Below are 13159 nucleotides of genomic sequence, written 5' to 3'. Positions count from 1 at the left end.
TACAATATAGGTTCTGCAGAAGGCTTCAGCCAGGCAGAAAAGGCTATTAATACAGCTGTCAAATCTGGCAGGTAAATGAGATTACTCTACATATTTCACAGTTTCTTGTTTATAGTTAAATGTTTGTACTATTAGAAATATTTGGTATTTTAAAAATCTAGTTAAATGTTTGTACTATGAGAAATATTTGGTATTTTAAAAACCTACAATGTCTGTGGTCGTGCATTGCGTACTATGCACAAAAATCTATCTTGATTTTCTCGGAACGTTTTAGAATTTGAAGTTACGCACTGCTGGAGTGGCTAAAGTCTGTGCTTGTATGAACAAAAAATACTAGTTTTGCCAATTTAGAAATCAGTATCTTGATAAATTCATATATCATGCACTTCTACCCTGCAGTCCGTAAATGGATATGACAATTAAAGTGCATTGGATTTAGGGGTGGCGCACAGTGGCGTTGCCTTACAGCGCTGAGGACCCGTGTTTGATTCCCATCCCGGGTCACTGTCCGTGTGGTGTTTGCACATTCTCCCCGTGTTTGCGTGGGTCTCACCCCAAGATGCAGCCCAAAGATGTGCAGGCTAGGTGAATTGGCCACACTAAATTGTCCCTTAATTGGGAAAAAAAGGATTGGGTACTCTTTTTTTAAAAATAACTTTAAGTGCATTGGATTTATTACCTGACCAAGAATTAAGGACAGGTTATGTGCCTTTGATGTTATGCTAATGACACTTTGTAACCAGCTTAATGGTCTTAATAGGTGGGTGATGTTGAAGAATGTACATTTAGCTCCTGGTTGGCTCATGCAACTCGAGAAGAAGCTGCATTCCTTGCAACCTCATGCTAATTTCCGTCTCTTCCTTACCATGGAGATCAATCCCAAGGTAATGTGTTGCACTTAAAATCGAAATATTGGAATTTCAATAAATTGGTAGTGCTGCTTGTATATTTTGGATTCTACCGAAGATTATAACTCCACTAGTATTTATGGCCAGCTTTCTTTGGCCAAACTATTTTTTAAAACTAGATTAATTCCTATTCAGAAGTCAAATGAATTAAATTTTCCCTGAACATATTGGTCAATCTTTACCAGACTTTAAATTCAAATACCAATAAATTAAAAAGAAAGAACTAGGGATCACGAAGGGGCAACAAACATTAGTGGGGAGTTGTGTATATAGACCCCAAACTGTAGTGTTGATGTTGGGAATGGCATTAAATAAGAAATTAGAGATGCATGTGATAAAGGAACACCAGTAACTCTGAACTGCATATAGATTGGACATCCATCGAGGAGGAATTCCTAGAGTGTATACAAATTGGTTTTCCGAACCAATACGTTGAAGAACCAACTGGAGAACAAGGCATCTTAGACTGGGTATTGTGTAATGAGAAAGGAACAATTGGCAGTCTAGTGGTGTGACATTCCCTTGGGGGTGAGCGGCCATAATATGGCAGAATTTATCATCAAGGTGGAGAGTGACGTGGTTGATTTTGAAACTAGGGTCCTGAACCTTCGTAAAGGAAACTATGATGATATGAGGCGCGAGTTGGCTGTGATGCATTAGAAACGTTACTTGAAGGGATTCCAGTAGATAGGAAATGCCAAACTTCAGAGAGCCCATAGGTGCACTGCAACAATTGTTTATTCCTGTCTGGCGCAAAAGTAAAATTGAATAAATGGTCAAATCATGGCTTACAGGGGAAATTAGAGATAATATTAGATCCAAGGAAGGGGCATGCAGATTGGCCGGGAACAACAACTGAGCACTAGGAGCAGCTTAGAATTCAGCAAATGAGGACCATGGGATCAATTAAGAAGGGGAAAATAGAATACGAGAGAAAGCTTGAGGGAAACGTAAAAACTGACTGTAAAGGCTTCTACAGGTATGTGAAGAGAAAAAGATTGGTGAAGACGAATGTAGATCCCTTGCAGTCAGAAGCAGGGAAATTTATCATGGGGAACAAACAAATAGCTGGGCAACTAAATAAATACTTTGGTTTGGTCTTTACAAAGGAAGACAATTAATGTACCAGAAGTGTTGGGACTGGGAGGAACTGAAGGAATTCAGTATTAGTAGAGAAATGGTGTTGGGGAAATTGAAGGCCAATACACCCCAGATCTGATAATCTAACATCCCAGAATACTTAAGGAAGTAACCCTAGAGAATTACTGGAGCATTGGTGGTCATCTTCCGAGATTCTATAGACTCTGGAACAGTTCCTACAGATTGGAGGGTGGCTAATGTAACCCCACTATTTAAAAAGGGGGGTAAGGAGAAAACAGGGAATGATAGACCAGTGTATTGAGATGGATAGAAAACAAATTGGCTGACAGGAGAGAGTAGGAGTAAACGGGTCTTTTTCCGAATGGCAGTAACTAGTGGAGCACAACAGGGATTGGTGCTAGAACTCCAGCTATTAATGATTTTGATGAGGGAACAAAATGTAATATTTCCAAATTTGCAGATAATACAAATCTAGGTGGGAGGATGGATAAATGTGAGGTTATCCACTTTGGTAGCAAAAACATAATTGCTTATCTGAATGGCTATGAATTGAGATGGGAATGTGCAACGAGACCTGGGTATTCTCATAGACCAGTCACTGAAGGTAAGCATGCAGGTGCAGCAGGCGGCAAGGGAGGCAAATGGTAGGTTGAACTTCATAGCAAGAGGATTTAGAGTACAGGAGCAGTGGTGTCTTGCTGCAATTGGGCCTTGGGTGAGAGCACACCTGGAATATTGTATGCAGTCTTGTCTCCTTAACTGAAGAAGGATGTTGCTGCAGGGGAAATGTAGCAAAGGTTTATCAGACTGAGAGCTGGATAACGGGACTGACGTACGAGGAGAGATTGATTTGGTTAGGATTATATTTGATGGTGTTTCGCTGGAGTTCAGAAGAATGAGGTGGGGATCTCATGGAAACCTATAAAATTCTAACCGGACTAGACTGGGTAGATGCATAGGTATCAAAGGGGTGTTGGGGGAAAGCGGGAACAGGTTACGGAGTTGGATGGTCAGCCGTGATGTTGAATGGTGGAACAGGTTCGATGGGCCGAGTGGCCTACTCCTATTTTCTATGTTTCTATCTCAGCATTAAGAAATAGGAACTAGAGTAGACCATTTGGCCCTTTGAGCCTCTGCACATTCCGTAAGATCAAAAATGTCAATATTATTGATTTATTATTTTGATATATAAAACACTGCTATTTAATGGTAGTATTTCCACGTTCCTATTTACAAAAGAAAGTTGCCTTCTATATCACTGCACACTATTGATTTAACATAGTCTAACCATAGTATGTTATAGCCATCTACCAAGAGATATGAAGTCAGCCCAATTATGATCTCCTCTAGCAACCTAATCAAATGTTTCATTCCTATCAGGGACATGTATGTATTGTATTGTCTTTTGTGAAAGAAACACAAGTCAAATATTTTGAAACCGATTTAATTGAAAACAACTTTGTAGGCTAGAGAGAGAATGAGTTGTTAGTAATTAAAATCTTAGTGCCCAGCTGCTTTAAAAGAATACAATTAAGTTTTTAAATTCCTGTTATCTGTGGGTATACCTGTACTTTATAGAACAAAAGAATGCCAAGTTTCACACTAATCCTTTAACTTATTTGCAGGTTCCTGTGAATTTATTGCGAGCTGGGCGTATATTTGTATTTGAACCACCACCTGGTGTGAAAGCCAACATGCTCAGGACCTTCAGTAGTATCCCGGTTTCCAGGATGTGCAAAGTAAGAAAAGATTTTACCCCGCTGTATTCTTGGAGAAAATGTATTTTGTATTGACAAACATCAAATTTCCCATGTTAGGTGGGCAAAGGCTGAGGCTACTAGCAAGTCTGGTGGTCAGAGTACAGAGAAGCATATTTTTAAATCTTATATGGATACAGAAACCAGGACATTTATCATGTGTGGTATGCTCAGCAGCACAGTATAAAATTTAATGTTTCGCCATCATCTTCCAAACTACAAAATGGGTGCACACGGATGTAGTCTGTTGCAATCATTCAAATTTCAGAGTTTCTGCAGCAGATGCTTGTTTTGCAAGACAATTGGGAGAGGGACCAAACATTTGTTACAAGCATGCATTCTGCTCCCACTCACTAGAGAATTTCATGTCCAGGACAATGATTTTATAGGTGCTTGACAGAATAAAAAAATCTGCCTTGCCTATAATTGTAGATATTTACAAACACATAATCTGCTTTTGGATTTCCCTACCCTAAATTAATCTTGCTGGTGTAAGAACTATATTCTGGAGGATCAACATTAGGGGCCCAATACACCCTAAGCACTTACCAAATATTTGCATAAGGAACAAAAACTAAGATTTTTTTATGGAAGATTGAATCATGGAAGGGTTATAGCATATTCTGCCATTCCACCCAATGTGTCCACGCCAGGGCTCCGCAAAAGCAACTCATCTAGTCCCACTCTCCTGCAGTTTATTTTCTGCGCAGATAATCCAATTCCCTTTTAAAAGCCAAACTGCCGCCATATCCACCACACTTCGGCCAGTTGACCCCAAATACTAACCACTCCCTCAATAATGTTTTCCTATCGTATTGCTGTTGGTTCTTTTGCCAGTCAACTTAAATTGATGTTCGGGGCAGCACGGTGGCGCAGTGTTTAGCCCTGCTGCCTCATGTTGCCAAAGTCCCAGGTTCGATCTGGCTCTGGGTCACTGTCCATGTGGAGTTTGCACATTTTCCCCATGTTTACATGGGTTTCGCCCCCACAACTCAAAAGATGTGCAGGGTAGGTGGATTGGCCACACTAATTGCCCCTTAATTGGAAAAGTTGAATTGGGTACTCTAAATTTATTTTTTTTTAACTTAAATTGGTTCTTAGACCAATGGGAACAGTTACTCCCAATTTACTCCTTCCAGACCACTCATGATTTTAAATAACACTGTCAAATCTCCACTTAATCTTCCCCACCACAGCTCCAGCTTCTCCAATCTATCCATGTGACCTCATCCTTGGAACCATTCACATGAATCTTTTATGTATTCTCTCCATTGCTTCACATTCTTCTGAAAGAATTGGCTATTTGCCCTAGGGCCCTCTGCTTCTGCACCCCATTTAGAATGGCAGCCTTTATTTTATATTGCCTCAGTTCTTCCTACTAAAATGAATCATTCATTCTTCTCTGCATTAAATTTATTCTGCCAATTACGCCAGCCTTGTCCATCCTTTAGGTTTAACACCATCCTCTTCACAGTTCGCCATACTTCCGAGTTTTATATCATCTGCCAATTTTCAAATGGTGTCCAGGTGTCCAGGGGCAGCACGGTAGCAGGGGCAGCACGGTAGCATGGTGGTTAGCATAAATGCTTCACAGCTCCAGGGTCCCAGGTTCAATTCCCGGCTGGGTCACTGTCTGTGTGGAGTCTGCACGTCCTCCCCGTGTGTGCGTGGGTTTCCTCCGGGTGCTCCGGTTTCCTCCCACAGTCCAAAGATGTGCGGGTTAGGTGGATTGGCCATGCTAAATTGCCTGTAGTGTCCTAATAGTAAGGTTAAGGGGGGGAGTTGTTGGGTTACGGGTATAGGGTCGATACGTGGGTTTGAGTAGGGTGATCATTGCTCGGCACAACATCGAGGGCCGAAGGGCCTGTTCTGTGCTGTACTGTTCTATGTTCTATGTGTTTATCGTCAAAAAACAAAATTTTTGCATAACTGTACACAACAAAATAAATGTTAGCTGTATATACAAAGAAAAGAACAATACAGTGTAACAATATACCCCCTCCCCCCCCCCAGGGATGCTGCTGACCTTTACTCTGCTCTCCTAGAAAGTCGAGGAACGGCTACCACCTCTGAGAGAACCCCGCCATGGACCCTCTCAAGGCAAACTTTATTTTCTTGAGACTGAGAAACCCAGCCATGTCATGAACCCAGGTCTCTACACTCAGGGCTTCGAGTCCCTCCACATTAAAAGGATCCATCTCCGGAGGCTACCAGGGAGGCAAAGGTCAACACGTCGGCCTCTTTCGCTTCCTGAACTCCCGGATCACCTGACACACCAAAGATCGCTATCTCTGGACTCGGCACCACCCGGGTCTCTAAGATCTTGGACATTGCCTGAGCAAAACCCCACCAGAATCCCTTAAGAGCCGGGCATGCCCAGAACATATGGACATGATCTGCAGTGCTTCCCGCACACCTCGCACGTTTACCCTCAGCCCCAAAGAGCTTGCTCATCCTGGTTGCCGTCATGTGCGCCTGGTGGACCACCTTAAACTAGATTAAGCTAAGCCTGGCACATGATGAAGAGGAATTGACCTTATTTAGGGCGTCCGCTCACAGGCCCGCACCCAGCTCCCCACCTAGCTCCTCCCATTTGCCCGTAAGCTCCTCTACTGGGGCTTCCTCCACCTCCTGAAGTTCCCGGTAGATGTCCAAAACCTTCCCCTCTCCTACCCAGGTGCCGGAGACCACCCTATCCTGTATCCTGCATGCTTGTAGCAGCGGGAATGATACCACCTGTTTTTTCAGAAAGGTGCGTACCTGAAGGTATCTGAAAGCGTTTCCGGGGGCAAACTGAATTTCTCCTCCAGCGCTTTCAGGCTGGGCAAGGTCCCCTCTATGAACAGGTCCCCCATCCTTTTAATGCCTGCCCTATGCCAGCTTTGAAACCCTCCGTCTATCTTGCCCGGGACAAACCTGTGATTATTACATATCGAGGTCCAGACTGAGGCTCCCTCCACCCCCCTGTGCTTTCTCCACTGACCCCAGATCTTTAATGCCGCCACCACCACCGGACTAGAGGAGTAGCGGGACAGCGAGAACGGCAAAGGTGCCGTTACAAGTGCCCCTCGGCTGGTACCTTTACATGTGGCCGCCTCTAGCCGCTCCCACGTCGACCCCTCCCCCAATACCCATTTCCTAATCATGGCTATGTTAGCCGCCCAATAGTAGCTGCAAAAGTTCGGCAGCGCCAGCCCCCCGACTGCGCTCTAGGTACAGTCTCTTTACTCACGGCGTCTTATTTGCCCATACGAATCCAGAGATGATCTTGTTCACCCGCTTAAAGGTGGACTTGGGGATGAAGATGGGAAGGCACTGGAAGACGAACGGAAATCTGGGGAGGATCGTCATCTTAACGGTCTGCACCCTCCCCACTAGAGATAGTGGGAGCATGTTCCACCTTTTGAAGTCTCCCTCCATCTGCTCTACCAGCTGAGATGGATTAAAGCTTGTGGAGGGCATCCCACTATTGAGCCACCTGTATCCCTAGGTATCGAAAGCTCTTCTCGACCAACTTCAGCAGAAGCTCTCCCAGTCCCTTTTTCCTGCCCCTTAGCTTGGACCACAAACATCTCGCTTTTCTTCCCGGTTAGTTTGTACCCCGAAAAATTGCCAAAGTCCCTCATGACCTCCCCCATCCCCTCTTATGCTCTATCACTTGCATCATCCATCCAAATCATCCAAGGAACCCTGAATTTGTTTGCCCTAGCTTTACCTTGATTGTACCTGAACTGTCTCCTCTTTAAAGGTAGCCTGTTATTCTGTTGCAGTTCTGCCTGCCAGTCTTTGATTCCAATTTCCTTGGACCACATTCTGCCAAATAATTATTTCTACTCTGGATTGCTTCTTGTTTTTCTAAATCTTATGATGCAATCATCACAGTCCCCTGAGTGTTCTACTGGCACTTGATCCACATCATTTCCCAGAATTAGATCCAGTAATGCCTCATTGAACTGAGTAAGAAGTGTTACAACATGAGGTTAAAGTCCCAACAGGTTTGTTTTGAACCACGCTTTCAGAGCACAGCTCCTTCCTCAGGTGATTCACCTGAGGAAGGAGCTGCGCTCCAAAAGCTAGTGATTCAAAACAAACCTGTTGGGACTTTAACCTGGTGCTGTAAGACTTCTTACTGTGCCCACACCAGTCCAACACCGGATTCTCCACATCATTGAACTGAAACATATTGATGTAGAAAATTCCCCGGAAGGCACTCTTAAGCACTCTTGTCCCTCTCTGCCCTTCGCACTATTACTGTTCAATCTATTTTGGGATAGTTCTTGCACCGCTCTCTAATTGTTTTGCAAATGTATTCCTCTGCATCTTTCCCACTAACTGGTGGCCTATAGAATGCACTCGGCAATGTAAATGGTATCTCTATTGTTTCTCAGCTGTAAACAAATAGATTGTGCCCTTGACCTCACTTGGATGTCCTCTCTCCCCAACATTGCAATGTTTTCCTTGATCAATATTACTATTGGGGCAGCACGGTAGTACAAGTAGATAGCACTGTGGCTTCACAGCGCCAGAGTCCCAGGTTTGATTCCCCGCTGGGTCACTGTCTGTGCAGAGTTTGCATGTTCTCCCGTGTCTGCATGGGTTTCCTCCGGGTGCTCAGGTTTCCTCCCACAGTCCAAAGACATGCAGGTTAGGTGGGTTGGCCATAATAAATTGCCCTTAGTGACCATAAAAGGTCAAGAGGGGTTATTGGGTTACGGGGGTAGTGCGGAAGTGAGGGCTTAAGTGGGTCGGTGCAGACTCGATTGGCTGAATGGCCTCCTTCTGTACTGTATTCTATATTCTATTCATATTTCTATTCCCTTTCTTTCATGAATACCTTTTACTCAGGAATATTTAGTACTCAATCTTGCCCTTTGAGCCAGGTCTCCATTAGGGTCACAACAAACTCCAGTGTGGCTATATGTGCCTTCAGCTCACCAACCTCATTTATGAAACTCTACATTCACATACTTACACAATAACCCTAATTTAGACCGTATTACATTCCCTTTTTACTCTGACCTCACATAATACCTTATGTTTCCTACTTTGGTGCTATTTGTCTCTGAATTCTCTGTGCACCTTGGTTTTTCTCTCTAAAATTACTTAATGGTTTTTCTCTCTAAAATTACTTCATGCTTCCTGCATCCCTGCCATCCTAAACCCTTCCTAATGATGAGAGCAAATCTCCCACAAGGACATTGGCCGTGGCTATGCTCAGGTGCAAACCTGCCCCACTTGTACAAATCCTATCTTCCCCAGGACCAGTCCCAAGTATCCAGAACCTACCCTCCCTGCATCTTCTCTGCAGCTACACAATCATCTGCTCTGACTTGCGTGTGGTGCTGAGACCACTGTTGTTTGTGATATACATAAATGATCTGGAGGAAGGTATAGGTGGTCTGATTAGCAAGTTTGCAGATGACACTAAGATTGGTGGAGTAGTAGATAGTGAAGGGGACTGTCAGAGAATACAGCAGAATATAGATAGGTTGGAGAGTTGGGCAGAGAAATGGCAGATGGAGTTCAGTCCGGGCAAATGCGAGGTGATGCATTTTGGAAGATCCAATTCAAGAGCAAACTATATGGTAAATGAAAAAGCCCTGGGGAAAATTGATGTACAGAGAGATCTGGGTGTTCAGGTCCATTGTACCCTGAAGGTGGCAACGCAGGTCGATAAAGTGGTCAAGAAGGAATATGGCATGCTTTTCTTCATCGGAAGGGGTATTGAGTACAAGAGTTGGCAGGTCATGTTACAGTTGTATAAGACTTTCGTTCGGCCACATTTGGAATGCTGCATACAGTTCTGGTCGCCACATTACCAAAAGGATGTGAATGTTTTGGAGAAGGTGCAGAGGAGGTTCACCAGGATGTTGCCTGGTATGGAGGGCGCTAGCTATGGAGAGAGGTTGAGTCGATCAGGATTATTTTCATAAGAAAGACGGAGGTTGAGGGGGGAATTCATTGAGGTCTACAAAATAATGAGAGGTATAGACAGGGTGGATAGTAAGAAGCTTTTTCCCAGAGTAGGGGACTTAATTACTAGGGGTCACGAGTTCAAGGTGAGAGGGGAAAAGTTTAAGGGAGATATGCGTGGAAAGTTCTTTACACAGTGGGTGGTGGGTGCCTGGAACGCATTGCCGGCGGAGGTGGTAGAGGCGGGCACGATAGCGTAATTTAAGATGTATCTAGACAGATACATGAATGGGCAGGGAGCAGAGGGATACAGATCCTTAGAAAATAGGCGACAGTTTTAGATGGAGGATCTGGATCGGTGAGGGTTGGCGGGCCGAAGGGCCTACTCTGCTGGCCCTGCTGCTAGTTAAGTTTCCTTCCTAGTTCCTCAACTCTGCCTGTAGAATCGCATGTCTCTTCCTGCCTGTATTATTGGTTCAGGTATGGACTACAAGCACACTCGTGCTCTATTTCTCTCCCTCTATATCCATTTCTCTCTTTCCCCATCCGTGACTCTCAGATCAGCATGGCCACATATTACCCTGGATTCACATCTGTTCCCCTAACTATCAAATCTCCAATCAACATTTTCTAATTCTTAATTCCCGCTGTTGAGGCAGCTGTAGTGCGATGCACTCCCCAGAGAAAACATCAGTTTCACCAGTTTTTAGAACCAAATACTAGTAAGAGTATGAAATGCACTCCAGGTGCTCCTGCACTACCTGGTCCTCCTTCACTGCCTGACAGTCGCCCATTCCGCCACTCTGTCTGCATACTCTTAGTAGCCAGGTGACCACATCTATAAATATGCCAACCATGAAACACTTAATCTCGCAGGCACACTACAGTAATGCAGCTACTGCTGGAGGTCTGAAGCCAGGAGGTTGAGCTGCTATGTCTGACAACACTTCCTGCACAAATGGTTATGGAATTCCCACAAGAAACATGATGTGTGCTCTTAAGGATCCGAACTGCCCTGCTATGCTTTTATTTATTCGACTATTGAACCTACTCCTGAAATAATTAAATAATGACTCAGCAGCTACTCTCCAATCAGCTGCTTCACTGATGCCATTTTCATAATCTCAGGATTTGGGATAATATTTAATGGAAAACGTGTTACTACATTAATGTTACTATCTCACATATCATTTTAACATTATCCCCTAAATCTGGTGGATTAATTGAGCATTGATTTTATTTGTATGATAAATCATCAAATTGGTTTTAGTTCTTAAAACTAACGAATAAATTGAAAGCTTATCCTACTTTGTTGCTCTGCGCTCTATTGATTTCACATACTTCTAACATTGCTATCTGTCAGAACAACAGGGTTTTAACATTAGTATGTTTTGCTTGTATTTTAGCATTCATTTTGACAATTTTAATTGATTTACACTCCGACTGAATTCTTTTTTAAAAAATAATTTTTGTTCAAAATTTTCATGAAATATCAACAACAAAAAGTAAATTATTTTTTTACAAAGAACAAAAAAAGAAAAAACAGTACCACTCCCCCCCCCCCCCCGCGTATATACAGAGGAAGAGGTAAATTAACACCCGCCATTTGCACAAAACACACGCCCGCCCCTTCGACAAACCCCCCCCCCCCGCCCCGTGTATACGTAGAGAAAGAAATAAATCAATGCCCGCCATTAGCATAGAATAACTATGCCCATCCCTCCGGTCCAAAACAACGAAACAAACCCCCCCTCCCTTCCCCCACCCCCAGGCTGCTACTGCTGCTGACCTTTTCCTATCGTTCTGCCAGGAAATCCAGAAATGGCTGCCACCTCCTGAAAAACCCCTGCACTGATCCCCTTAGGGCAAATTTCATCTTCTCTAATTTAAGAAACCCTGCCACATCGTTGACCCAGGCCTCCACGCTTGGGGGCCTCGCATTAGGGGCAGCACGGTAGCATTGTGGATAGCACAATTGCTTCACAGCTCCAGGGTCCCAGGTTCGATTCTGGCTTGGGTCACTGTCTGTGCGGAGTCTGCACATCCTCCCCGTGTGTGCGTGGGTTTCCTCCGGGTGCTCCGGTTTCCTCCCACAGTCCAAAGATGTGCAGGGTAGGTGGATTGGCCATGATAAATTGCCCTGAGTGTCCAAAATTGCCCTTAGTGTTGGGTGGGGTTACTGGGTTATGGGGATAGGGTGGAGGTGTTGACCTTGGGTAGGGTGCTCTTTCCAAGAGCCGGTGCAGACTCGATGGGCCGAACGGCCTCCTTCTGCACTGTAAATTCTATGATAATCTATGAATCCTTCCACTGAAGAAGAATCCTCCGCCGGGCTACTAGGGACGCAAAGGCCAGAACACCGGCCTCTTTCGCCTCCTGCACTCCCGGCTCCACTGCAACCCCAAAAATTGCAAGCCCCCAGCCCGGCCAACTGAATTCTTTAATGTACAAGTTAGAAACCATTATAATTTGAAATATTGTACAGGTTTAGAAATCCCCAAGATTTATAACTATTTATTTAAATGTTATTTCAGGCCCCAAATGAGCGTGCTCGTCTGTACTTCCTTCTGGGCTGGTTCCATGCTATTATACAAGAACGTCTGCGATATGCTCCTCTGGGTTGGTCCAAGAAGTACGAGTTTGGTGAATCCGATTTGAGATCTGCTTGTGATACTGTGGATACCTGGTTGGATGATACAGCAAAGGTAAATTTTTATTTGAAACATGATGCCAGAATGAAATGATACGGAAATAACCATGCCATTATTGTGTTAGAATTCTTGCTGCTAAATAAATTGCCATAACTAAAGAGGATGTTTAAATGTATTTAGTTTTGGGGTGAGGTAGGAATAAAAGTGCCATTTGCATTGGGATGGGGTAATTTGTTTGTTCCTGGTTTAGCACAGGGCTAAATCGCTGGCTTTGAAAGCAGACCGAGGCAGGCCAGCAGCAGTTCAATTCCCGAACCAGCCTTCCCGAACAGGCACCAGAATGTGGCGACTAGGGGCTTTTCACAGTAATTTCATTTGAAGCCTATTTGTGACAAGTGATTTTCATTTCATTGTTGTGTGAGATAAAAAGAATAGTCCTAGGAGCTGAAAACGAAGTGGGAGGGGGAACTGGGGGAACAGATCGAAGACGGGACATGGGCTGATGCCCTGGAGAGGGTAAATTCTTCCTCCTTGTGTGCGCGGCTTAGCCTCATCCAATTCAAGGTGCTGCATAGGGCCCACGTGACTGGGACGAGGATGAGTAGGTTCTTTGGGGGTGAAGATAGGTGTGTCAGGTGCTCGGGGAGTCCAGCGAAACATGCCCATATGTTCTGGGCATGCCCGGCATTGGAGGAGTTCTGGAAGGGGGTGGCGAGGACGGTGTCAAGGGTGGTGGGATCCAGGGTCAAGCCAGGATGGGGACTCGCGATCTTTGGGGTTGGGGTAGAGCCGGGAGTGCAGGAGGCGAAAGAGTCCGGTGTGCTGGCCT

General features: G+C 44.5%; 1 protein-coding gene across 3 annotated transcripts in view; it reads left to right on the top strand.

Moving 5' to 3' along the window:
- The window catches only part of dync1h1 (dynein, cytoplasmic 1, heavy chain 1), a 140420-nt gene that overhangs the window by 106920 nt on the left and 20341 nt on the right, over nt 1-13159 (top strand). For all 3 annotated transcript variants that reach the window (XM_038776735.1, XM_038776742.1, XM_038776726.1), the window contains 4 exons: nt 11-71; nt 761-884; nt 3635-3748; nt 12214-12384. In XM_038776735.1, coding sequence (XP_038632663.1) covers nt 11-71; nt 761-884; nt 3635-3748; nt 12214-12384 — 470 coding nt within the window. The remainder of the gene's footprint in view (nt 1-10; nt 72-760; nt 885-3634; nt 3749-12213; nt 12385-13159) is intronic.

Source organism: Scyliorhinus canicula, chromosome 2 (assembly GCF_902713615.1).
Source record: "Scyliorhinus canicula chromosome 2, sScyCan1.1, whole genome shotgun sequence".
Taxonomy (NCBI): domain Eukaryota; kingdom Metazoa; phylum Chordata; class Chondrichthyes; order Carcharhiniformes; family Scyliorhinidae; genus Scyliorhinus; species Scyliorhinus canicula.
This window is presented reverse-complemented; position numbering and strand designations above follow the sequence as displayed.